The 26,714-nt window shown below is 52.8% G+C and overlaps 1 protein-coding gene across 17 annotated transcripts in view; it reads right to left on the bottom strand.

Moving 5' to 3' along the window:
* Positions 1 to 26,714, bottom strand: part of Nfasc (neurofascin) — a 171,296-nt gene that overhangs the window by 17,952 nt on the left and 126,630 nt on the right. For 5 of the 17 annotated variants that reach the window (XM_028876544.2, XM_028876545.2, XM_028876547.2 and 2 more), the window contains 14 exons: positions 26,453 to 26,600; positions 25,194 to 25,318; positions 23,494 to 23,538; positions 22,274 to 22,375; positions 21,811 to 22,008; positions 20,107 to 20,177; positions 18,617 to 18,839; positions 16,779 to 16,894; positions 14,370 to 14,574; positions 13,127 to 13,249; positions 11,945 to 12,118; positions 9,673 to 9,687; positions 4,410 to 4,649; positions 552 to 668 (listed from right to left, as the gene is read on the bottom strand). In XM_028876544.2, coding sequence (XP_028732377.1) covers positions 552 to 668; positions 4,410 to 4,649; positions 9,673 to 9,687; positions 11,945 to 12,118; positions 13,127 to 13,249; positions 14,370 to 14,574; positions 16,779 to 16,894; positions 18,617 to 18,839; positions 20,107 to 20,177; positions 21,811 to 22,008; positions 22,274 to 22,375; positions 23,494 to 23,538; positions 25,194 to 25,318; positions 26,453 to 26,600 — 1,902 coding nt within the window. The remainder of the gene's footprint in view (positions 1 to 551; positions 669 to 4,409; positions 4,650 to 9,672; positions 9,688 to 11,944; positions 12,119 to 13,126; positions 13,250 to 14,369; positions 14,575 to 16,778; positions 16,895 to 18,616; positions 18,840 to 20,106; positions 20,178 to 21,810; positions 22,009 to 22,273; positions 22,376 to 23,493; positions 23,539 to 25,193; positions 25,319 to 26,452; positions 26,601 to 26,714) is intronic. The other 12 variants (XM_028876552.2, XM_028876554.2, XM_028876550.2 and 9 more) reach the window with 9 other exon arrangements.

Here is a 26,714-nt window from a genome sequence, read left to right as displayed (position 1 = left end):
GGGCCCTTGCCCAGCGAAGGCAGATCTTTGGAATGCAATCTGCAGTCCAATGCCAAGCTCTGATAAAGTGCCTGGCTCACCTTGAACCGCTAGCTGTCTGGTCTGTGTCTGTGACTGCTGCTTTCCACTAGTCTGTGAACAGAGAGCTCAGGTCTGTGCCCTGCCTGGCCCATGCAGCGAAGGCATCGGGACCCTCAGAGTCTCGGCCAGGGGATCAACCCAGAAACAAGACCTGGCTCACTTTCTGGATACTCAGAATCCTCGTTCTGGGCAAGAGTGGACGCAGCTCACAGTCCACAGATCCGCCACAACACACGCAATTCAAGGCCTTTGCTAATGGCTTCGGAAGTCCCTTTCCTGTTCAAGTCTCCTTCCACCTCTCCTATCTCGGGCAGGGATCGATTTCACGAGACCACAGTGAAGCCAGGCTAAAAGGCTTCTAAGCCTGGGGGAGTTCAACAGGATCTCCTTAATGGGCGTCTACCACTCCCCGCCGCCGCGGCTGCACCACGGCCGGCCGCCGCCGCCCCACCCCACATAGCAATGCTTACTGTCGATGTACTCAACCACAAAGTCAGTTCCAGGCCTGAAATTGTGCTTCCAGGTGATGTTGGCCCATTTACTGTTGGGGAGCACCGTGACGTTCCAAATGGACTGCTCGTCGGGGGCTGGTGGACGGGTTAGAAGAGGAGTTAGTGGTGAGTAGAGAGGGAGTACAGGAGACTCAGAGGGGCACGTTCACACACACGCCTACCCTCACACCCAGAGGTTCACACACGCGCCTACTCTCACACCCAGAGGCTGCTGGGAAAAGGGGGAGGAGTCAGGAGCCGCTGTGCACGAGGCCCAACAGAGCTGCGGGCTGCAGGCTTGCGAGCCAGGCCAAAGGTACCCGGGGATGCGCAGGAGCAGCCGGGGGACCCTGTCCGAGTGGGAAGGGGATCTGGAAGTTGTCTCTCTTTCCTCACAAGGAGGGGTCAGGAACAAGAGTGGGTTTCCAGTCACACCACTGGAGGCTCTAATGGGGATTTATTCCCTTTTTAGATCCCTTGTCATAGATGTGGACAGTGCAAAGAAGGGGGCAAAGAAACAGGCCCCGCGGTCAGGATGCTGGCAGAAGGGAACAGAGCGGTTTTCCTCCTTCAACTGGAAGGAGAGGGGCTGCCTTTGAAAATCAAGCAGGAGTGCCTTGGGGATACGGCTTAGTACTGGGGTGCTTGCTGGCCATGCAGGTTCCATCCCAAGTACCACCCAAAGAAAACCATGTAAGAATGAGATCGTAGGGATGTGATTAAACACAGGAAAACGCTCCTGGCTTCCTGAAGCTAGAGAATACGAATCAGGTGACTTTGATCTGAGGCCCTCCGGTTAATGAGAACCTAGATGGCCTGTATTGTGGCCTAGAACCTCAAGAGTCCCGAGAACAGTCAGCGTGGATGCCCCTGACACAGGCTAGATGGGACCCAAAGAGGGTGGGCTTCCCTCGGCATCCAGCCCTTAGTGTTCTCTATATCAGAAGAACTCCGCTTGTTGGCTTCTTGGCCACAGGGCCACGGAGCCTTGATCTCCTTGTAACAAAGAGGACATTAATTATCAAGCACCTGGGGGCCGGGAGCCACTTTATCAAAGGCACGGTGCTGTCTGAAACCATAGCCCGTATATACAGGAGGATGGTGGCAGCCTTCAAATGCCAGAGTCCCAGAAGTCTGATTACCACATTTCCCAGCGAAGACTTAGCAGCAAGGGACTAGCAAGGATGCTTGTAGTTCAAGGGCTTTACAAACATGGCTCCTGTGTAGTTAATTAGAATGCAAGGGGGCACTGTCACCAACTCACTTGTCAGGCATAAATGAATAGAGAATATTGGCGATGCATTTATTCATTATCTAGTTGACATGTGATTGAGTCTGCAGGGCTGCGGAAGTGATAAAAGATTTCCTGATTTTTCACTTCAAAGAAGTGGTTTTTTTTTTTTTGTTGTTGTTGTTTTCTGCCTCAACCCTGTCAGGTGTTGTTTGCCCCAGGTGAACACAATGTGTGTCAAGTGAGGGCTGAGCAAAAGGCTCCACTAACAACAGAAAGTCTGCTGCCTGGGAGGGAGAGAGGGAGACAGGCTGCTTTTCTGCTGCGCATGGTCCGTTTTGATCACATCGGCTGCTTCAGTAATTCCCTCTTCCTGGAAGTTCAAGGATCTTGGAGTAGTAATGAAGTGGATTAGCCCTGATTTGGGGGTCTTTCTTGCTCCTTACCTCAGGACTCTGTACCACACCTAGAGAATTTGCATCTAAACAGCCTGACCCCCAATGTGATATTGAGCCAAATCTGATGCTCTCAAAGGGAATGGCAGTCGGGGGTGCTTTTAGGAAAGGCCAGCAGGGGCTGGAGAGATGGCCATGAGGAAGATCCTTGTCGCAAGCCTGTCAAACTCAGTTCAGATCTCCAAAACCCAAATAAAAGCTGAATACGGAAGCACAAGCGTCACCAAGAGATGGGAGGCTGAAAGAAGAGTCACATGACACAGTAGCGCTTGCAGGCCAGCGCGTGCAGCAAGCAGCAGACGGCCAGAGGCCCTGTCTCAGATCCAGATATTTGGGAAGCCAGCACCAACACTCAGGGTTGTTCTCTTAGCTTCGTGTATGGACCTGCGTTCACACACACTAACATGCACACAGTAACACGGACACACACATCACACACACAGAGCAAAGCAACGGGAGACCAAGGTGATTCTGAGGTGGGAACCATCAGAAGGGTCAGGATAATGACTGCCAAAGAACTGGGGTGTTCGGAGGGAGAGACCAAGAAGGTAAACTCTCCGCAATTGTGAAGTTCAAAGGAGGCCATGATTAGCAAGTATTGTTCCATGGATTCCTAGCACACGAGAGCTAGGGAACAGCACCCAAATCTAAAAGTGAATCAGAGGATACCCTGAAAAAGGAAAAGTTACGAAGCCTTGCATGTTGAGATGTAAGACAAGATGAAGATGGATTTCATTAAAAAGAGTCCTGGGAAGCTGAGATACTTCACAGTTGTCCCCAAGCTCGCTCTCTACATGATCCAGGCTGTGGCCAGGCTCTCTGCGCTTCAGACGTGGTCTACACTTGGGCTGTGAGTCATGAAGCCAGGCCTGCCCGGTATAAGAGTAATGTTTCTAGGTCAGGAATGGCCAGGGAGCAAGATTCATCGTTTTTTGAATTCTTGGCTCACTTTTGCTAATTCAAAGCACTTTAAGGATTCAAAGGCCTGCCCTGATGAAAAAAGATGTCTCACTATGCCCTAAAGGACAGCAACCCCAAGTCACTGATGGCATCGGATTGTGTAGAAGGCTTCTCTCCTGGGTTGACTTTCCCCTTACATTGCATGTTTACATTCTAGTATTGTGTCTCTAACGCACATCAGCATTTCCGAGTGCTGAGGAATGTGTCAGCTGTGAATCACCTGCCTCTGCCTGCGGTTCACTTAACACCTTAACTGAGCTAGAGCAAATACTAATATGAGCATCAAGCCTCCATTTACATTCCGAGGCTGATACGTGGGTGGTCAGAGGCGGTGAGGCTGGGAAGGTGCAGGCTGGGGGTCGGCCTATGATTCTCTGGGAACGGGAGCATCCTGGGTACTCTCGGGCAGTCTTTCCAGAGGCTTCGTGCCCTTGTTACGGCCGCCCTCTGGGCCCAGGAAGGTAGAGACCCTCTGCTCTATGATCATAAAAGACAGATGCTTGCTTGGTATTCAGAAATGATTGAATCCTCCAAGGATGCTCTATGCTTAAAGTACAGGGACCCTAAAGGCCATTCCCAGAGCTCTTGCATTTTTTCCCTCCAGATCTACATTTTAGGGGTGAATGGAAAAGAAACCGAGCACTGTTGGGCATTATGACATGACCTGGTAACACCATTTCCTGCATGCTCTAACTTTTTAAAAGAGATGCCTGCAAGAATTCCTTGGGGACAGAGGCGCAAGGAAGAGGCAGGGGTTCCAGAGGCGGACGCGTGTGGCATGGCAGCCACTGCCTGCCCCTCCTTCTAGCCTCTGTCCCCCGAGGGGGACAGACACAGTGTAGCCAGCAGGTCTCTTGGCCAGGCACACAGCCATCAAAACCATCCCTTCTCACCACATCTATGCTTGAGTGCCCATCCCTGGCTGACTACCTGGAATATGTCTGGGGTTCTTCTCTCCGGGAAGCCCGGTGCTCTGCTGAAGGATGGCGGGATCTGACTAGCGTAAGGAGTGCTGAGTGGTGGATGAGCACCGCGTGTGTGCTCAGGGTGGGGACTCTGGGCCTAGTGTGCAACGGAAAACATGGTGGGCTGGTCAACACCACCCCGGAGCCCACTGCTCCGTCTGGGGTTGTCTGGAGAAGCTAGGAGGTGGGCTCAGGGGGCGCCAGGAGCATGGGCAATGCACAATACCGGTTTCGTGAATCTTAGTCGCAATGGTGGTAGTGGGAAGACTCTCGGTGGTGGTGGTGGTGGTGGTGGTGGCGGCAGTGGTTGTAGTAGTTGTGGCGACGGTAGTGGCGATGGTGGTAGGTACCACAGTTGGGATGATGGGGACTGTTGTGGCTTCACTGGTGGCAGCAAGGGCAGGAGCATCAGTACTGCTCACAAGGCCTGTGGTACCCACAGTAGTCGGGGGCAACGTGGGAGGAGCTAAGAGGGAAATTGGAAATAACCGAGTCTGGTTGGTCTGGTAGCACCCAGCTAGTCCATCTGGCCCCCACGTGCAAGGCAGGCATCGCAGTGGAAAGATGGACTCAGAAGTCAGAAGCTTTCCCAAGCATCTGCACTGGTCCAGGAGGACCCCAGCAACCGCTATACAGCCATGGGAGAGGAAGAGAATGAAGCGGGCCTGTGTTTCATTTTCTTCTCATGGTCTGTGCAGCTTGAAGCACCCAGCATGCATCCAACCAGGGACCAGGATAGTGGCTGAAGGACACACACACCGAATCATCGGGTGCCAGGGATGGCACCAAGTGTGGGTCACACACCACCCACAAAGATCCAGAAATACCATGTGGGTCCAGCTCTGGAGCCTCAACTCGGAGGAGACGTGGGCAGGTGGCTGGGCTCTGCCCTTCAGGGACTCAGAGCAGCCTGCATCTCCCAGCCCCTCACTCCAAAGTCCCCTTTATCACGTCTGTGGTTTCTGTGCGGCTGCCCCGACCCCTGCACCCAAACTTCTAGTGATGCCTTTCTGTCCAGGAGACGCAGAGTCCATGCACCCCAAGTCCTTCCTGTTTACATCCTGGCATGGATGATGATGTGTCCTGTGACGGAGACCTTAGTCTCCCAGCCTCAGAAAGCCACACAAATTGCAGTGATAAAGGAGATAAGTGCCAGGCTCCCTCTCTGTGGAAATCTTCATCCGGGCCACAGCCAGGCTCATATTTGACCTGACTTGCTCATCCTCCATCTAAAGCGGACTTTTCACGTTAGTCAGCCCTGGGACCTAAACCCACAAGTGCGGCAACTTTTTCATACCATTCTTCTTCTTCTATAGAACTGTCAGGGAAGCTGGCAAGAGGCCTCCTCTCCTTACCTCCAAGGTCAGTATTTGTTAAGACTCACAGTGTGAGGATGACCAGGCGAGTCAGGGCAGAGCTCTCTCTCTCTCTCTCTTGTGACATCACTGCTCACGATCTGAACATCGTTCACTTTCTGGTGTTGGCAGTAGGCAGGGGCACAGACACAAACAGTGACCCTAACTTCTGAGGAAGCATGATATCTCACTCTGACTCCAATCTCCAGAAATCCTGGGTAATAATATCCCTCACTTCTCCCATCCTCACAGAAGGGTTCGGTCAGGGATGGAAGGGGGGAAACTTTCCCTGGGAGAATCAGGCTTCTGAGCCTCAGCCATTTCCACTAGGAACCGACTTATGGTCTTCCCTGGGGTGCTGGCATTATAAGCCCCTATTGGGAAGAAGGACACATTTTCAAGGCTCCTGAAGCTTCCCTACTTGCAAAATCAGAGCTATTAATGGCCCTAAGTGTGGGGACTATAAAGACACACTGGGAAGAGAACTGTCCGTTACATCTCAGAGAATCCAAGGGACATTCCAAGTCAATAACACTGTATTCCCCTAACTCTAGTCAACTTTCAGGCATCAAGAAAGCATGGGGAGGGGCGGGTAAGGTGGGGGCAGGGAGCGGAGACAAGCCTTCCTCTCTTGTCTTTTTCAGGGGTGTGTTCAGCCCTAGGCCAGAAAGTCAACTCAGTGCTCTTAACACTCCACACGAAGGGATTGGCTTTATCTACCCACCAACATGCTTGTGGAAGCATGGATTCACAAACAGAAATGTGGAGAGACGGGAAGGCGAAGATCAACTACCTCAGGGCTGGTCCCCTGTCCACCATGACCTTGGCCACGAGTGACAGACAGAAAGAGATTCTGTCCCTCCGAGCAAAGCAGCTCTCACTTAGTTCTTCATGAACGATGTGTTTTCTAGTACTTTCTGGCAGATGAAATGTACACAAGGCCCTCTTTTCTGTGACTCCCCGAAAGGCGCCATGAGGAACCACTCGCTCCTTGTAACTTGGGTCCCTGCCCCGTCCCATCACATAGCTCAAGGACCTGGGCTTCCTTTCCCTCGGGTACAGTAGCTGTACATTTTCCAGGGTCCATGAGTCCAAGTCCATTTTCCTCAAAGCCCTCCTGTGACAGAACCCTTTAACAGGGACACACACTCACATCTCTCCTACTTCCTCTGAGCCGCATGCTTTCCAGGGCAGTCCAGCAAGTGCCCTTGGGACAGAAATGCTGAATGGCTTTCCAACTTTGTTCAGCAGCTTGAAGACAAGGGTGAGAAGCGTCCATGGGGATGCTTCCAGCCCATAATCCCCTCTCCTCTGACAGCTACGCCAACCAAGTATAAAGGAAGTTCTCCCTGGTGATGGTTCCTGGGTATCTCTTATTGGGCTCTGAGGCAAGCCTCGGGGTATAAGTGAGAAGAAGAGATGGGGCAGGGGCTACTGGCAGCCCCCAGGGGTGCTCCCAGTGAGGTTCTGTAGAGCAGACCCTCAGAGGCCACAGCTGGCCCTGACCCACTCATTGCTGTGTCTATTATCCCCAGGATGGAGGGCCAGAGGATACAGGGAAGGCAGAGGCCAAGAGGCCAAGGTACCACAGTCAGAAAGAGAAAGAGAGCTGTCTAAAGCCCAGGACAGGTAGGAAGGAAGGTATAAACTTTTCACAAGGGAACATATAGTTCAGGCCATTTAGAACATTTTACTCCTGGACTGGGCTGGGGAGAGGGTGGAACATTGGAGAGGCCTGAAGTCGGGCTGGCATAAACAGAGGGAACCACAGTCAGGCGGACATATTCCTGTGCTGGAGAGTCATTTCTCATCACAGCAGGAACTGTGAGTTTGGAAACAGTCTTGGCTGGTACTGATGGGTGGTCACAGCTGGCCAGCAACCTAGAGAGAGCGCTGAGTGTCAAATACCTAAGATGGTTTTAGCGTAGCCTCGATCTGGAAGCCGGGAGTTGGCCCAGAGAGGATGGGCCAGCCCTATAGAATATCTAAGGCCTCAAGGAAGACACATAGCTAGAGCGTTTGGGGGGAGCATGGGTAGAGATGGAGAGATGTCACGTCTTGCTCATTTTCTCATCCTCCTAAACCTGCCACCGAGCTGAGTTTCTATCAGCTACCCACCCAACACTGCAGATCGGAGCTGAGTCAAAGACAAGGACAGCTTCCAGACATTCCAAGATGGAATGTTCGGTCCAAGATGGTCCACATGGCATGAAGACTACCCCAGCCAAGTCACAGATTGTGAGACAGATGGGCAGCAATCCTAGCAGACTGAGGATACAGGTGGACGGGAGGGATTATCTTCACTGGGTGATATAAGAACTCATCAATCTTGGGGGAAGTGCCGGGGTTCGGTGAGGATGAGAAGCAGGAGGGTGGTGGGCTGGACACTGCTCCCTTTGAAAATGTAGACTCAAGCTCTACTGCCCCCAGAAGGCACTGTGTATGTAAAGCTGAGAACATCTGATATTACTGGCAGGTCTCAGATACAAAAAAGTCCAATCCGCCCTTCCCGTGTGTCATGTGGATATCGGAGCCTGGGAAACACACTTGATTGACAGCAGAGACCCTGGTCCCATCCTGCATGGCTTGATGAGTTTAGAACTTTTAAAATTGGAAGGAAGAAGTGGAAGGGGGTTTGGAACAGCACCCCTCAATCCCCTTGCAAAGGCAGCTCACAGGAGGACCGCACAGACTGTCCTCGGAACACAGCAGACTTCTTGCGGCTGGATCCACCACACTGGGTCTGGAGTGCCAGAATGGGGAGGGTGACAGGAAGATGCTTGACCAATCAGCTTTGAGTTGACTTGTCCCAAGTACCTGCTGTCACAATTGTGGAAGAGACTCACACAGGAAGACAGGGCAACCGCCCCTGAAGCATGGCAAGAATTGTTTGATCTACGGTCCCCAGGCCCTGGACACCTTCTGTGTCTCCCATCCTGGAAGAGGGCTTTAGATCTTTTGGGGAAGCACCGGCCTAGCTGGCCGGCCTGGTTACTGGGGCAGGAGGAAGAGGGCTGAGGGAAGGAAGCATGGTAGTTTTTTTTTTTAATTACTGGCAGATCTAGCTGGCAAAACATGAAAACATAAGGAGGGTATGCAGCAGAAGCAGAATCAACGTAGGAAGGAGCGGGTGGAAATAAATGGGCATAGGTAGGACAGAAACCAAGTGGGCTGGGTAATATACAGCAAACTCGGATTCCTGCCTGGCTCTTGATTCCCTCACCCAAAGCCTGTGTCTTTACAAAGTTATGTCTTTATGGAGCTGGCTTTTGCTGGTACTAGTGTGCCCGACTTCTAGCCTTTGTAATATCCAGGCATTCTCTCCTCAGCTCCTAACTCATGGGAAAATCCAAGCTCAGAGGACCAGGAAAGGAACCCTGGCACCCCTTGCATAGTTCTCTGGCTTAAGGACAGCCCTCCCTCTATGGTAGAGCCCTTTGATGGTCCCCAAACCCATGACATGAGGACTGAAGGGGGACATTGTGAGCATGTTGGCTTTTAACACAGACCCACCTGCCCGGCTCCTGACCCCAAAGGAGAAAGTCTATCTCCACACCAAATGCTGAGGAGCTGAGTTTCTGGGTCAAGGAGATCTGCAATCTCTGACACCCAGTGAGACTCCAGGCCCTGGAGCCCCGGTCCTACTCACAGACGGGCTTGCTTATTCCCACTGACCGGAACATACGCTAGCTGGTGGGATGGCGCTGGGTCCCCCCATGCAGCATGCAAGTCCAGCATGCATAGTGTGTTCACCCTTTCAGAGGATTGCGGCATCATCGGGGCCAGGAGCCAGCGGTTCCCTCTCTAGCACACCTTCGAGAGCTATCTCTGTGCTCAGAGATGTCAGGTCCAGCAAGGCTCGGGTGGCCACACTAGGTAGTCTACATATGAGACCCCTCGCAAGCCAGCCTCCTTAGTAGGGGCAAGCATGGCGTGAGAGGAGAGGGCATGCTCACCCCCTCTGGTCAACCCTCTCTATACATCTTCCTCTCAAGCCTGGCTTCTCCACTGAAAGGGTGAGCCTGGAGCATGCTTTCGGCCTGAGCCACTTTTTTCTCACTGGGCTCTGGCCAGCATGGGCTCCATCTGCACTGCCCCGGGCTATGCCCATTACCTCTGTTGCTGGTACAATACCTGCAGTTGGAGTAGCTTCAGACACAGCACCCAAGATGGCCAGAGAGAGTGGGGGGAGAGGATGAGAGGGAAGAGAAAACAGCATAGGTGAAACCACAGAAGAAAGCAGAAAAGGTCTGGCTCAAACCCGACTCCAGTGGCATGTCTAGGATGTGACTACGGCTCGTCGCCACCCCGAGGATGCTAACCGGTGTTCAGGGAGTCACCCTCAACCCCACTGGTGTCAGGCAGGTTCTTCTTATTCCATCTGGTGCTTAGAGACCTTTCTAATACATCATGCTTCTACCCGTATTCAAGGACTTGCCATGTAAGAGGCGGCTGCAGGCACAGATCAGGCAAAATGCTGTATTTCCAGCTCTTTTTCCCAAGGATCTGCCCTGCCCTGGCTGGGTGAAGTGACCCCCTAAGATGTAGATGTAGGTGGTGCAGGAGCAACCAGCTAGGCACAAAGATAGCCCCTGTACCTTCACAGCAAGATGCTGGGCAGTAGTGGGGGAGGGCCATCCCCATCTCAGACTCTCCAAGTAGGATGACTCCGAAGGTCCTGGAGCTCTCAAAGCACCTGACCCACCTGACCTGGTTTCCCACTGCCTCAATGCCCCCACCCCCCATAAATTGTACTTCATGAAAATAGGAAATTAAATATGACCGAGAGCTCTAGAACAAATCTCTGAAAATATCCACAAATCCCAAAACACCTCTGTCCTCTTGTCCCCCGGAGTTGTAGGATTTTCCCCATCATGGTCACTGAGGTTGGACGAAGGGTTTTTTTTCTGTCCTGGGTTGGGCAGAGAGGCTTTCTGCATCTCTGGAACTATAGAGGGTGTGCCACAGCCTGGCAATCTCTGGCAACAGATGCAACCAGATACTTACTGAAAGTCCACCAGCTCTAATCAACTTCCTGTGTGTGTGCAAGGTTAGAAGAGGACACCAGGACTGGGAGCTTGTTGTGTGACTACTCCTGATCTAGAAGGACCAGAGAGGGACACAGGGGACTGGCAGTCCTCTAGCTTCTGCCTGGGTGCTGCCCCCTGGCCAGAGGAGCTCAGGGCTGCTGCTGCAGCTGTACAGGAAGACTGGGCTGAGGCAGCATGGCCTGGCAGCTCCCTCCGGAAGCACAATGCTCTCCTGGACGGGGGAGGAGAGATGCTCAGAAGACCCCATCTGGGTCAGGGTCAGACCACAGGACCCGAGCCTCCTGGGAGGCAAATACTGGTCACAATCATGGGGTAATCCCAGAGATGCCAGTTCATATGACCTTTTTTTTTTTTATCTCCCCCTTGCATATTAAATATCCTAAACTTCCTGCCCATGGCAGCACCTTAATTTGGGCAGAAAGACAACCAGACATTCTTGTAGATGTCTCTAGACATTGTGAACTTCTTATTACCTTTCTGTCCCTTGCTTTTGGTGTAGTGTCTGGTGTGGTACATGTGGGTGAGTGCTTAAGAAATAGTTGTTGCATAGACTGCTGTACCTCTGGAGAGGCAGAAGGTCCAGACCATTTTACAAGGAGCTACCAGTTTTGAAGCCTCTGCGGCCTTATCATCTCTAGGAGGTTATGCTGAAGCCAGCATACATGCAAATGAGCCAAGAGCGCCCTCTCGTGTACGCTCAAGTCAGGCGCAGCTCTGGAGAGGGATCTTGCCATGACTTAAGGTATTAATTAGTTCACCTGCTCTTTGTGAAGCTGGCTTGGCAAAGGCTTGTTCCCAGCTCCTACCTCTCTGCAGCCAGACACCTCGTCTTATTCAGGCTGCAGAGGGAGAACATATTTCCTGCTCCACTCTTGACCCAGTCCAGCCACTGCGATCACTGCACTTTTCCCTGTCTCCTTGGCCCTGTATGCCTTTGGCAAAAGACGGGATGTTCCCAGAGTCCTCAGGGAGGATGGTCAGTTGTATTCCTGCCTCCCTCAGTTGACTCTTTGGAGTTCATCAGAATGGTTATTTCTCGTGTTTCCTCTCAACTCACATGTCCTTTCTTATTCTTCTACAAGGACAGGCGGTTGATGTTAAGTAGCCTGTGCAAGTCACGGCACAGTGGAGGACCAGGTCTGCCTGCATGTCAGGGTGATGACTTTTCCAGATACAGTACCGGTACCTATCTCTCAGCACCCAAGACAGGCTACCCCCTGTGGCGGGCGGGGCTGAGGATTTGTGGTCTCACTTCCTTTCCACCCTGGAAGGCCAAGCCTAGCTTCTGGTGCGTTTCTCCAGGTGTCCAGATTAGCTAGGGCCTTTCGCTCCAAGGGCTGCCGCCATGGACCTACCTTCATTTGGAGGTGCTGGGGACTCCTCTGTGGCCGCTTCTCCGGAGCCCACCTGCGTCCTGGCGCTGAGGGAGAAGCGGTAGCGCGACACAGGATCTGCTCTCTGCACCGAGAACTTAGTCTGATTGGGAGAGAAGTTCTCCACCATCTGCTTCCCAAGTTTGGTTCCATTAACTGCAGAGAGACGCGAAGTGGGGAGGTTTAGTACCTGCCTGGGTTCTAGAAGCTGTGGCTCGGGCAGCTTCTGGGGTTTCTGGAAGGGGGTTGGGCACAAGCTCCCTCCCACTGGAAGCACTGAGTGAGTGGCCTCCATTGTACCTCAGGGTTCACACGTGACACTGAGACCACTGTCTCTAGCTTTTCCCGAAAGTCACGTGGTCAGTTCTGAACGATCAGTTTACACTTCCCAAGCCCTCGGACAAGGTCAACTCTCTGGAATTCTTTTCTTCTGTTCAAACAGAACTGGAAGAATTCCCCAGGGCTTTTGATGCTGTTGCCTCATTTGTAAAAAGGCCAGCGTCTTCAATACTTCAGGCGAAGGGTCGGGTCCAGAGATCAATTCAGAACAGCGTGGAGGCCACATGGTTGGCTGCTACAGTGTCAACAATGTCACCGGGCCCTTTGAGCTTCCCGGGGAGGGACAGCACTGCCTACGCTTTTTGAAGTGTGATCACACTCCTGTTCCCACCTGGCCATCCTGCCCCTTTGTGGTAAGGACTTCCTGACGCAGGTCCCTTAGTCAAATTATTCCACAGTAGCCCGGCTAGTCTACAGACGGCCGCCTTATCGAACGATACCTGCTTACATACAGTGTCTCCCAAGCATCCCTCGCTGCCTGTGCACACTCTGCCCGCCCATCAGATGGAGGTGCCAATGGGGGAGGAACTCTCTTTCTTAGACTGGTAGATGTTGGAGACCACAAGCTCCCTACGGGCTGGGATGGTCTCTCCCAATAGACCAGAAGACCCTCTGTCTCCCTCCTGCAGATGGAGCTGGGTAAAAAGAGCAGGACTTGGGTCTTGCCTCCTCTCTTTAATTACCAGCTTTTCCTTGGGAGTCTTATCCCTACGCAATGCCATGTGCCCCCACAGGCTTCCAATCTCCATCCCTCAAGAAAATGTCCAGAAAGGGGTTTGTGATTACATCTGATTTAGAAAAATCAAAAGAAGAAGAAGAACATACAGGCCACGTATTTGAGAGTGTATCCAATCAGGATTCCATTGGGGTGCTCCGGGTGATCCCACTCCAGGTTGATGGTCTCCAGGTTGGGCTGTCTGACTCTGAAACGCCTGGGGGCACTGGGTACTTGGGGAAGGAGGAGGGAGCCGGGAGATGAGGGCGGGGAGGATGAGGAGAACACAGAAAACAAAGTACAGGCATGAAGGCATGACCTCAAGTATCCCTGTGCTGGACCACTGCTGAACCAGGTCCTAGAACCATGAGGGTAGAGCCTGCCGCCTGCCTGGCATGCACTTTCACCTGGTAGGAAGCCAAGGAAGGCTCAGCTATGGCTGTTGAAGTGGGGAAAGTCAAGTGAGTTTTCCTTTGGCAACTACCCTGGACTTGGCACACATTAGGCTGCCTCAACCCTGCAAATACAACTCCAAATCAGAGCCACTCCCGGCCAGGGATCCCATCATAACCGTCTTGTGGCGCGGGTACAGTTCTCAGTCCTCAGCCAAGGGCTCTCACCCCTGGGTGCAGCAGCAGGCCCCAGCTTCTGAGCTGGGGATATGGGCTCCTTAGGGCTCTCTCGGGGAGGAGAGAGAGAGACTCAGGGCAGACAGAGCGCCCGGAGAGGGGTGGGAGTGATGGGGAGAGGTTGATGATGGGAACCAAACTGAGGGAGGAGAGACAGGGGTAAAGAAAACGAGAGGGAAGGACAAAGGAGAAGAGAGAGGAGGAAGAGAAGAAGAAATGGGAAACGGTTAAGCAGGGAGGGAGGCGAAACAGAAGACTAAGCTTATGCCACGTGGATCAAAGAGCCTATGGGGAAACCAAGGTGAGAACAGAACTTTGTAGATGTCTGGACCACAGGGTCAGACCAAACCCTAGGCCCACAGGAGGGTGGGGTGACACTCTGTACACAGAACTTCCCGTGAGTGTTTCTTGATGCCAAGGGGAGGCTTGTGCATGTCTTCGGTGCCGGGAAGCAGGACATCGAAATGGCCAGATGCCACGTGTGGCCTTCACCTCAGAGGAGGTGCTGGGGTCAGTCTGCATAGCCTGCGTCTGGAATGCACTGGCACACCACACAGATCTCTTGAGACACACGTTTCCATAAGGACGGTCCACCTCGGTGATGGTCATCGGCTTGCTGAGGTCACCCAGGCTGTCCATGCCAAGGCATGCCAGAGCTGCTCCAGGCTCACCGGTAACACTACCTCATCCTACCCCACCTTGAAGAGCTGCAGGTCGGACCTACCTCCTTCCGGGGTGGTGAATTCCTTGGTTTCGCTGCGAGGTCCATCGCCCCTCCCATTGACCACAACCATCTCCAGCTTGTAGTTACTGTAGGGGAACAGGCGGCCCACCACGCCCCGGGGGCGGTCACCAGGGAAGCTGGCCTGCTGTCTCTTCTGAGACACCCACAAGTTCTTCAGCAAACTGCTTTCCCTCCAGTAGTAAGCCTTTGAGACAGAGGCAGGCTGGTGAGGGACCAGGCAGCGAGGCCAGGTTAGTGGTTAGTGGTGGTAGTGACTGGCCCTCCCTTTGCTTGCTACAGTCTCCCAGTCTCAGATGACCTCGTCCACCCCACACAGATTGGGGGGATAGCCTTATGGTCCTCACTCATTAGCCACTCATAAATAGAGTGATGCGGAACACGAAGCAAGGCTGTGGTTTCACTCATGTTTGGAGCCACACCACTTCTTTGGAGAATATGTCCAAGCTGGGTGACGCGTCACACAGGGAGAGTCCATGCCAGAACCCCAAATGCAAACCAGGGGTCCTGGCGCAGAAAGCTGTGCCTGGCGCTCCAAGACCACCTCGCTTTCAGTTGGATTAGTACAGTGTAGGGAGGCCGCAGGTGGGCACGCAAGGAGCAGGTTGTCCCACACAGTCGGAGTATGAGCAATGGCTGGTTTAATTCTCTGAAGCCAAGTGATTTCTTTATGTATTGCTGAAGATCTTTAGAGATGGCAGACACGTGTCCAAGCAAGTTGGGGTGCAGGACTGTGCAGTAGCGGAGCTTGGATGGGAAGGGTGGTCTTGGAGGGTGGTAGAGGTGAAGGGTATAATGAAGGTCTTATTAGCAGTGGGTAAGAAGCCACAGGACAACTTGTCACAGCAGGGTCACCAGCGAAGTAGTGAAGAAGTTCAGATTTACGGAGCCTGATAAGTACTTCGGTAAGAAAACTCTCCGGGCCAGCAGGTTAAGGGTTAAAAGTTAACTGTTGGGGAGGAGCTAGAACAGGGGCACCTGGCCTTCCTTTCTTTAGTTCACTGCCAAGTTCATTTCCCAAGAAGGGACCGACCCTTCTGTCCGTCCCCAGCTGTCCATCAGCCAACTCTTGATGACCTCAGAAGTCACAGACCCAGTGGTAACCCATGGCTGCATCCTCCTCGCAGCCAGCCAGCTGCAATGTAGCTACCCTCCTGAGGGAAAATCCTACCATTTCTCCCCCAACCTCAGCCCAGCCCTCTGAGGACACGTGACTCGGCAGAAACCGCTCCCTGGCTGAAAGCACCAGAGGCCAGGGCCCTCAGAATCTGTGTCCAGTAGCAGAGTTGGCTGCAGCAATGGGGAGGCAGCGTAACAGGGTGGCTTTGCCGGTTAGAGTGGAACCAGGTCCGGGAAGCAAACAGCTCGGCAGGGCCCTCTGAGGGAAAGGGTGTAGCTGTGAGGTGCTTCAGTGATGCATCCGAAGATACACATGTCCGTTCATACATGCATACCAAACACATGTGCTCTGCAGGACCAGCTCAAACCCAGCACCCTCCTAAGGAGTTCTAGCTGAGCTGGACCTTCAGTATACCATGTGTGTTCATATAGTCGTGAGCTGTGTGATGCTCTGCCAGCAAGGGTCCGTGTATGATAGGACAGTGGTCCCATAAGCTTCTTCCACCTAGTGACGGTGTTGTAGCCATCACGATGTCGTATTATACTATATGTATGATGGTGCTGTGCAAACAGGTCTAATGGGGCTGCCAATCACAAAAATCATAGCAACACAACTGGACCGCTTGGTAATGACCATCACTGGGTTTACACATTTATAATCCTATCCTATGCTTCATATTTACTCAATACTCGCATTCTGCCTTGTAGTGCTGGGGACTGAACCCAGGCAGGTTCCTGAGTGTTAGGCGAGCATTCTACCACTGAGCTACGCCCCTAGGTCCTACTTTACACTTTTGATCCTATTTAGAAAGTGCAGCTTACTGTGACACAGTTTTCAGTGTTAGGCTGGTAACAGCCTCGCGCATCTGAAGCTTGCTGTGCGCACTGACGGCAGTAAGTCGCCATGCTGGGGAACTGGCTTCTATCAGCTAGGTTTGTCTCGGCATGCACCACGCTGCTGGCACAATGACAAAATTGCCGATGATGCATTTCCTAGAACATGTCCCTGTTGCTAAGTGAAGCATGAACATAGGTATAATATACATGAATATATGTATGCATGTATATCTTCCCCACTGGGTAATTTTGAATTCCAGAAATCATCTTGAATCAACTTTAGATCCCAAGTATTCCTAGGGTCCCTTCCGGATCCCCTACATGCACACCGCGGCGGCGGCTGCCCCCTTGCCCTGGTTAGCGAGCGAGCAGGTGGTTAGGTGGGGCTGGGGGCTGGCAGGTGGTTAGGTGGGGCTGGGGGCTGGGCCTCCTCACTCGATACTCTCTGAGCTGGCCTTGGACCGTGTCAGAGTAGACTCGGTTCCACTGAAGGCTGATGGCTGTGCTGTTCATGACTCGGATTTTAACTTCCGTGGGTGCAGCTCTGGGATCTGCAACATGTAGGGACAGAGAGCTGGTTATACAGGCAAGGTTGGCGCTTGGATTCTAGGATCCCCTCGGATGTATTCTGACAGCCTGTACCTCCACTCTACTGCGTACTGGGTACTCCAGACCTCAGTGAAGTCTCAGGACTAAAGGGTGACAATCCAGGTGACCGGAGCAATTATTTGTGTCACTCGAGTGCTGGGATCACCGACCTTCCTATCCACTCTCTATCTGTCCGCACTGCTCTGTAGCCTAAGGGGCGGCTCTCTTACCAGCCAAGTACCTTTTCCTCAGGCTTTTTGAGGAGTTTGGCCAACATGAGGTGCCAGGGTAAGAGTAGAGGGAGAGCGGACATGGATTCCCCTGGCTTCCTCTGCTGGGCTGCAGGTTGACGGTACCACACTCCTCTGCCCACAGCCACAGCTCCTAGGGTGCTGATGCTCACAAGCGGTGGTGACACATGTGTCCCCGGCCCCTCTGAGGCTCATAGGTTCCAGCCACCCTCAGGAGGCTCAGAGACCTTAGTATTTTCCTCTGATACTCTTCAGACATTTTCAAGCATCAATTCTGAGTGTACCAAAAGAAACACTATCGGCAGACAAGAGATGCCCCAATGTCGTTCAGAAAAGCAACATGGCTCTGTGACTCCCGCTCTGTAGCCAGAACAAAGCTGCCAGAGTGACGCCCAGGCCCCAGGGTGGACAGCTGTAGTGGAAACTCTGGGGTCATCCGGGAAGCCTGACATCACACTCACTGATTGGGCCCCCACTAGACTCCTGTAGGGAAGTATCTTCCACCGTAGAGGTGGGACTGGGATAGGCCCCTTTGCTCATTTCCAGTGGGTCCAATCCATGACTGCTTCTGGGACTTGGGCCTCACTACATCCCTCCTCAGCATCCTGGGGCCACGGCCTTCCTTGGAGCCCTGTCCTTCCTCCTGTGTCCACGGCTACTAAGATCTGACCTCACCCGTTCCTTCTGCTAACCCCACCAATCCCGCCATCTCTTCTTGGATCAGACACAGACCCAACTGTTGAGTCTGGTTGAGTCTGGTTGACTCTGTTTTGCTCAGGAGCTGTGGGACTGATGTCCATGCACTGGGCACAGAGGCCATGCACACACTTTCACATATAGGTCTAGAATGTTGGTTTGCCCAGAGTCAACTTCCTAAGAAAAATCAAATTTCATGTTCAATTCCAAGGGCTGGGAGCATTTCTGGAATGCTAGAAGATGGTGAGTCAGGAACACTCTGGTTGGTGCTCTGTAGACTTCACTGTCTATGGCTCCCCTGTGGTAGGAGTCTAGCCTATGCTCAGCTTCCTTGAAGCATCTAAATAGCTCTTTTGAACAGCAGTCCTGATGTTTTCCTTGGTGCCAGCAAGGCTTGGCAGTAAAGCAACTTGTCTGGGGATCTGGGGACCTGGGGACCTGGGTTCTATTTTCAAGTGTGACCATTTGCTGTTGTAGAATCCTGGAAAGGGCTGTCTCCAGACTCTCAGTTTTCACAGCTGTAAAGTTTCAGTACTGGGCTAAGTGGGGATGTGTTCAAAAGGCAATTCTCCTGATGCTACCAGGTGCTGCATGGTCTAGGCCACAGTAGGGCAGCCCTATCTCCTGGGAACTGGTTGCCCTTCCATGACATATCCTGAGTTCCTCAGCCCACGAGGGTGGCCATGTACAGTTGGCAGTGAGGGTCCTGTTGGGGAAGGGAAGGGGGCCAATACTCACAATCTTCTCCTGAGTACCCAATGATGGTCTCAGGCTCGGGACCCTTCCCAAAGTCATTTTCAGCCTGGACTCGGATCTCATAGGGTACGTAGACAGGGGTCTGCCCCACCACATAGCGAGAGCCCCACACTGTGACATTGTTCCAAGTTTCCCGGGTCTCTCTCCGCCGCCACTTGACGATGTAGCGCAGGTTGGGGCCAAAGGCAGAGGTAGCATTCATGGGCTGTGCAGGGAGAGACAGACAGACAGGCAGACAGGGGGACAGGGTGTTGTAGTAAAGCCACCCACAGCTTGCCCTGTCCATCTGTTCCAGACACTCCACCCAGGCTCTGCCTGCGATCAGCCAGCTCCTTTCCAGTATAGGGGATGGTACCCCCACCTCTGTTGAGTCCCCCAAGGCCTAAAATCCCAGAAACTCTGTAGGACCCAGATTTTCTAGGACAATAGGTTCACCAGAGACTTAATCACGTTGACTGCAAGCACCACCCACACCGCAGGTGCACAGAGAACAAACGCCTTACTTGGGGCGAACTTCTTCCTATGACAGAGGGAGCTGGGAGACAAACACTGACAGTCGTGATCTCCAGAGTCAGAGAGAGCACTCCTATCTAAGCAAACTACTCTCCTGCTGATGAGCTCAAAATTCCAGAACTGACTTCAGTTTTCAGTTCTACCAAATCCACATGTCTGTCTTGTCCTTCTCCATATATCAGAGCTCACTAACGATGTCTGCCACCCATTCATCCTAAGGACCTGGCTCAGGAACCCAGCCCCTAGATCTGGCCACACAGAGCCACAGACCAGCTGTCCAGAGCTCGAGTTCAGCCCAAAGCTGTTGGTCAAGGATGTTGGGGGGCCAGGCTTCAGAGTGATCAGGCTGACGGTGACTCTGAGGAACACCAGGTCTCTGTTACTCGTGGCAGTGAGTGACAACATTTTCAGCTTTTAGGACCGGTTTAGAAAAAGTCAGTTTCTAAACATATATCCCAGTTTTAGTTTGGAAAGTGTAGTCAGGGAGCTAGGGTGAAGTTGAGAGCCCCAGCCCGAGGGAAGCCTCTCTGGTCATCTCAGGCCCAGGCTCTAGAAAGGACCTGGACTTCATGATGGCTCCAGAGCCTCCCACAACCCACTGCCCAGAGCCAGCATACATCAAGTTCAGTGTTGGTGTTTTGCAAGTTTCTCCTTCCTAAAGCCCGAGTCCCTCCTTCAACATCAGACCATTTATTTTGGTGGCTTTCTTGATGAATTTGGCTAGACTGGCAGTCTGTGGAATTGGGTGACCTCTGCTCCCATCTCTGTTCTGAACTCCTGCTCCGAGGACCTTGTCCTGTTTGGTGTCTGAATGCTCAGTCGGAGATCAGCTTGGTTCTCAGAGGACAGTGGTCCCAATCAGTTAGATAGTCTGAAACATACTACGCCCCAGGGAGTAAGGAATGGGGGCTCCCGGGCGCCTGCGGCTAGGCGAGTGTGGGGTGGGGAGGTACTCCTACCGTCCATGTGATCTCCATATTGTTCTTTCTTGTTCCTTCTCCCTTTACATCGCCGGGATTGGACTCAGGGGCTGGAACCCAAACAGATGAAGCTTCAGTCAAGTCTGACCAGGGTACCCCGTTTGCCTCCCACCTGACTGCCCCATCTGTACTTCTGGCTCTTCGCAGCTGCCAACTCTCTTTTTCCCCCATGCATGATACATCTTCCTAGCTAAGATTTAAAGCGGACCTAATCTCCTCGCAGTTTAATCCTTTACCAGACAGCACTCATCACAGAGCTTTCCACACTGCAGCTGACCACTGTGCTAATACATGTTCCCTCACAGATCATCCACCAGCATGTTCAGCGGCACGCTGGTTTATCCTGGCATTTAATGTTTTGGGGCAAGCATTTCTACCTCCATGAGCTGGTGTGATCTCATAAACCCCAATCTTATCCTAGTGTGTTAGGAAGAGAAATCCGACATAACACCAGCTTATCTGTTTTTTTTTAATGTAGGCCTCTGTCACAGCTCTGCCACTTCAAGCAGATAATAAAGAATCATTAACAGTCATAAAAGTGGCAGTTAAGATTTATTATGCGCTCATTACGTGACAGGCACCACAGTAAGTGTCCGGCATGTATTTTCTTTTGTCTTCCATGTGCTTCTGTGTGTGCACATGTGTGGAGGTCAGAGGTCAATACTGGGTACCATCCCCCACTCACTCTCCATCTTAGTTTTTGAGATAGGGTTTCTTACTGGACCTGGACCTTGGTGCATTCAGCTCCAGTGGCTAACCAGCGAGTCCCAGAGATCCTCCTGTCTCCGCTTCCTTAGTGCTGGGATTACACACGTGAGCCACCATGCCCAGATTTACATGGCCATTGGGGATTGAATTTAGGTCCTCAAGGTTCACAGCAAGCATTTTACTAGCTAAACTATCTTCCTGGTCCCCAAGACACATTTTTTTCTTAAAATCTCTGTTTAACATTCTCTATCTCTCTCTCTCTCTCTATCTCTCTATCTATCTATCTATCTATCTATCTATCTATCTATCTATCTGTTTATGTATCATGTGTATGTGTGGGTTCACATGTGCCACAGTACATGTGTGAAGGCCAGAGGACAACTTTTGGGGAGTCAGTCATCTCTTCCCATCATTTGGGTACCAGGGATCAAACTCAGGTCATCAGACTTGGCAGCTGGTGTCTCTACTCCCTGAGCTATCTCTCCAGCTGTTTTAAGCAGGATCCCCGAGAGGTATGTTGTAGTAGGACAGGCCCATAGGGTCGAGGAAATTGGCTCAAACCAGTTGCCAAGGAATGTACAGAATGTACTTCCTTATGAGCCAACCTGGAGTCTGCCTGAGGGCCTAGCAACAGGCGCTGTCAGAGCTCCTGATCATGCCCAGCCAATGAGGGATGACCACGCAACGTCACCTGATCTGGGAACCAGCCTGGTGCTGAGAGGAGGGTATATAAGGCCTTCCCTGTTATTGAATAAATGAGTCTGCTGTTTGCCTTCAACTGACTCTGGGTGTCTGTGTTGTTGACGCCCATGCCTTCTCACCCGCTTCCCCAAGGGAGCTGTTAGGATCCAGCAAAGGCATGTGTTACTCTAAGATGAGGAAGCCAGGCCTTGGACAGCCAAGTAATTTGCCCCATGGCTGGGAGCTGGGAGAGAGTCAGTGCAAACTCAGGGCACCCGGAGCTCAAGTACTCACGTGCTCCGCTGGTTCTGTAGCGCTCAGACGGAAGGCTGGGGTGGCTGCTCCCAACCTCGTTGACAGCAATGACTCGGAACTGGTAGTTGACATATGGGGACAGATGGAGGACGGCTGAGTTGACGCTGCCTGGGAACTTGGAGTGGTCATGCCAGACCCCTGGCTGGAACTGGTCCTCTTCAAACTGGATGACATAGTCTGAGTGGACAAGGAGGACAGAGCTGTTTTGGGAGTCACAAAGTCCTGCTTTAGAAGCACGTCCTTCTTGGCTTCCATTTATCTTTACCATCTCCCCAGGACAGACAGCAGCATGTGAAGACAATTTCCCAAGATCCAGGGAGGAATCAAGGCCTCCATGCATGGGCCATGAGGCAGGGGTGGGAGCAGACACTGGGGGGACCTAGTCCAAGGCTGTTAGGTTACCAGCTCTTTCTGGCTTTGGAGCACAGGGCCCTGGGCTGACCTGTGATGGGGCTGTTGTTATCATCCCCTGGGATCCAGGTCAGCCGCACACTCCTCTCAGCCAGGTCAGTGAGCTCCAGGTCCCTGGGTCGGTCTGGCCGTCCTGACAGCAGAGCAAAGAGATGTCACTCTGAGCTCCTGAGTGGCAGGCAGTCCCTCTCCCTGGGGTAGGTAGTACTAGTCCTGGACAGGTCCCTGAGGGGCACAGGTCTCTACTGCCAGCAGATCAAATCCCAGCCTACCCCGGAGGGCCAGGGCAGGAACCACACCCTTCCCTCCAGGAAGAACCAAGAATATCAGAGACTGGAACAAGGAGGATCAAGCAGGGTAGAGGGAACAGGGGCCATTTCATCCTGTTTCTTCGGATCTTTAGAACCCATACTTTGGGGAAGGCTGCTGCTTCCATAAGAGGGACTTCGGGGAAGTACAGGGTCACCTCATTTCTCATAATTACTCCTTGTTTCTCTGGACCAGAGCCCAGGAGAGCTCTGCAGTGCTGAGCAGGGCAGACAGACGAGGGAAGTGGGGAGGGTACAAAGGGAGACCAGGCCCAGCAGGACGAGACTTAGTTTGGGTTAAGTGAGGGAGAAAAACGGAGGGGGCCAGAGGCATCCACATAGGAAGAAGGGAGACAAATCCTTGGGGGGGGGGCGGGTTCTAATGAGTAGCAACATGTCCTGGCTTTGGGAGAGTCATCCAGCCATAGAATGTAGGTAGACCAATTTTCTCCATATTTTATCTCCCCGAACCAGCTATTATGTTTTGGCTGGTACTGGGAAGACGTAGACAGTGGGTCACTGAAGTTCACATTTCTGTGTGTGTGTGTGTGTGTGTGTGTGTGTGTGTGTGTGTGGTGTTGAGGGAGGGAGACACACAGGTGCACAGCAGTAGATGTGTGGCAGTCTATAAATTGATGAGCCTGTAGGGATACTCTGAGGAAGCAGCCTTCCTGACTGGCCATTAGGCACTTCCGGGGTGTGGCCAGGGGCAGAGAGCAGGAACCTCAAGGAGAGCTAAGTGGCGTGGTCCGGCCTGCAGAAGGAGCCCAGGGCAGGGTTGTGATATGGTCCAGGGATGCATGTGGCTGTGGGTCCCTGAGGGCCAGGGGTCACATGTGGGGCAGGTGGAGCGTTGTCCACCAGCCTGTAATGTGCAGTCTTCTCGTGATTCCTCTTCCAGATTCCACCCCTGGGCACCAGAGCCCCCATTAGTACCAATTACCTTTGGGTAGGGCAGCCAAACGGTTAGTTGGAGTGGCCTGGTCAGCTGCAACAGTAAGATGGGTTATCCAGGTTAGCAGGTTAGCAGGGTTAGAGAGTTCTAGGGTGGGAACGGATAGATGAGGCTTTTGCAGCTGTCTGTGTGCTGTGGGGGCCCCAGGCAAGGCTGCACCCCCCCTTCCACAGACAGTCCCTGCTCCCAGATGACGCCTTGTGTCTCTTCCACGGCCTAGAGGGCGCTTTCTTCCTGTCCAGATATATCAACATATCTGGGCCCATCGTGGCCAGCAAGTGTGACCTCCCCTGCAGGTGACAGCAGAGGACCTGCCTCCCTGGAAAGGGGTGGCCACCTTCTCTTCTGTTCACGATGTTTGGTGTTTGCCGTCCAGCCTGGACACATGGCAGCAAGGGGCGGGGTCATTTCGTTCAGTGTGAAATGGCACAGTGTGACATGCCACCAAAACCAGGGGCAGCTGGGAGGAGAGAGCTGGAGAAGTGCTGGAAGTGCACACACACACCACACACCACACACACACACACACACATATACACACACACACACACACACCACATATACACACACCACACCAAACACACACACACACACATATATACACACACCACACCACACTACACTACACCCACACACACCACATATACACCACACATACACACACACACACCACATATACACCACACACACACACACCACATATACACCACACACACACACCACATATATACCACACACACACACACACACACACCACATATATACCACACACACCCACACCACATATATACCACACACACACACACACACAACACACACACACAACACACACACATCACACGACATATACACCACACACACACACCACATATACACCACACACACACACACACCACACACACACAACACCACATATACACCACACACACACACACACCACATATACACCACACACACACACACCACACACACACACATATACACCACACACACACACACCACATATACACCACACACACACACCACATATACACCACACACACACACCACATATACACCACACACACACACACACACACACACACACACCACATATACACCACACACACACACACATACACACACACACACCACATATACACCACACACACACACACCACATATACACCAAACACATACACACACCACATACAACACACACCACATACACAACACACACACAACACACACTACACCACATATACACCACACACCAAACACACACACACCCCAAGCACATACACAGACCACAAACACCACTCATCATATATACAACACACACACACACACACACACACACACACACACACACACACACACCTTGGTCTAGCATTGCTGTGCAGTGGCTTTATTCAACTGGGGGGTGTGGAGGTAGCTGTAGGAGAGCAGAAGAGGAAGTCACCCCACTTTCTGCCATTCCACACCTTTCAGCTTTCAGGTCAAGGACCTCACTCAGGAGCCAACTCCAAATCGTCCTCCTCGGCTGGCTGGGGAGCGGCAGCCTCCTAATCCAGAGACCTGAAGAGGTCCTTGCACCTGACTGCTGCTCACTAGGCATCCCCTGGGGACCGCCCAGCGCTCACAGCTACTCCGGCTGCTGGGAAGCAGGGAGAAGGGTTGTCTGTGCGGGTGTGGGTGGTGGCCATTACCTAGAACAGTGAGGTAAGCCTTGGCCAGGTCTTGGTCCAGCTCGGTGCTGGCCACGCACGTGTAACTGCCTTGGTCCCGCTCTGCCACGCCGAAGATGGTCAGGGAGTCCTCCTCCTTCTTCATCCTGCAAGGCGCCAGGCTGAGGTTGGCAGGAGGCTGGCAGGAGGGCGGCTCCCACACTGCGCATAGCTGGTACTTCCTTCCCACAAGGGGACAGTGAAAAGGAAGCTAAAGGAGGTGGCAGGGCCAGGTGGGAGCCACGGCTCCCTTGAGGGGTGTGGGTGCCATCTCGACACTCGGATGTAGGAGAAGAGAGAGGGGATGAGATGCTCCTCAGCATCCACACTGTCCCCATCGGTGAACCTTTCTTGTGCTGCACACACTACTTCCTAAATTAAGGTACCATCACCCTGACACACCCAAGACAGGCTGGTGTGGCTTCTCTTCCCCTACATGTGTTCTGTCCTATGTCCCAGTCCTGGTGCTCTGTCCCTGGGCTGCTCTGACCTGTTTCCACCAGAGGGAGGGGCATCCCAGAGCAATACAAGATCGCAGTCGAACTTTCGGTACCAGTGGGTGCTGGACGCCCGTGCACGCACACAGGCGGGGTGCAGCCCTGCACGAAGCTGGGTGAGAGTGGGAATGGATGGTGCCTTACTGCCGAGAAGGGGTACAGCAAGGAGAGCCCCAGGAAGGGAGGTAGGGATCAGCGGTTCTCCATGCGGACTGCACCTTAAAAAACACCCAGGGGATCTTTCAATACGATCAGCACCTGAGTCCTACCCATACACAAATAAAGTCCAAACTGGTGTGGGAGGTGCAGATGGGGTACCGTCAAAACACCCAGAAGATCTAGGAGCTGAGACCCATCAGGCATTGCACTGGATGTGGTAGCTAGGGCCAGACCTGCCCTCTACTGGTGAGAAGGGGCACCACATGCAGAGCTGAAAGGACCGGAGCATGGAATGCAGAAGAGAGACAGACATAGGGCAGGGAGAAAACGAAAATGAGATATAAAGGAAGGGAAGAAGAAAAGGAAGAGAGGGGTGAGGAGACGAGAAAGTGGGAGAGAAGAGGTGAAGGAGAGCGCAACAGGTAGATAAGAGAGAGGAAGCATGGTTCCTGGGACTGCCCCCGAGGAAAGGGTCGCCAAGGCGGTCACCCCTCCTGGTGACTCCCTAGCAGCATGCGTGACAGAGCAAGCAAGAGCGGACGCCCTCCTAAACGTGCGCCAGGAGTCAGGACGGAGAGCAGAAACCTGTTTCCAATGTAGAGTGGCTCATCGTCCTTCAGCCAGGAGACCGTGAGCTTCAGGGAGGGGTCATGCTTCACGCGACACTCCAGCTGCACCGTGGTGCCCCTCTTGACCACCTGGTCCTCAGGCATCCTGAAGATCCTGGTGGGGTCTGGGAAGACAATTGGGAAGCTGGCTCGGACCCCTCCTCTGCCCACCAGCCCTGAGGTGGCCATGCAGTGCGACATGCCTAACCCCGAGGTGTCAAACACAGAGTGTGTGTGTG

Source organism: Peromyscus leucopus, chromosome 15, assembly GCF_004664715.2.
Source record: "Peromyscus leucopus breed LL Stock chromosome 15, UCI_PerLeu_2.1, whole genome shotgun sequence".
NCBI classification, from domain to species: Eukaryota; Metazoa; Chordata; class Mammalia; order Rodentia; family Cricetidae; genus Peromyscus; species Peromyscus leucopus.
The sequence above is the reverse complement of the archived record's forward strand: the minus strand, read 5'-3'. Positions and strand labels throughout refer to the sequence as shown.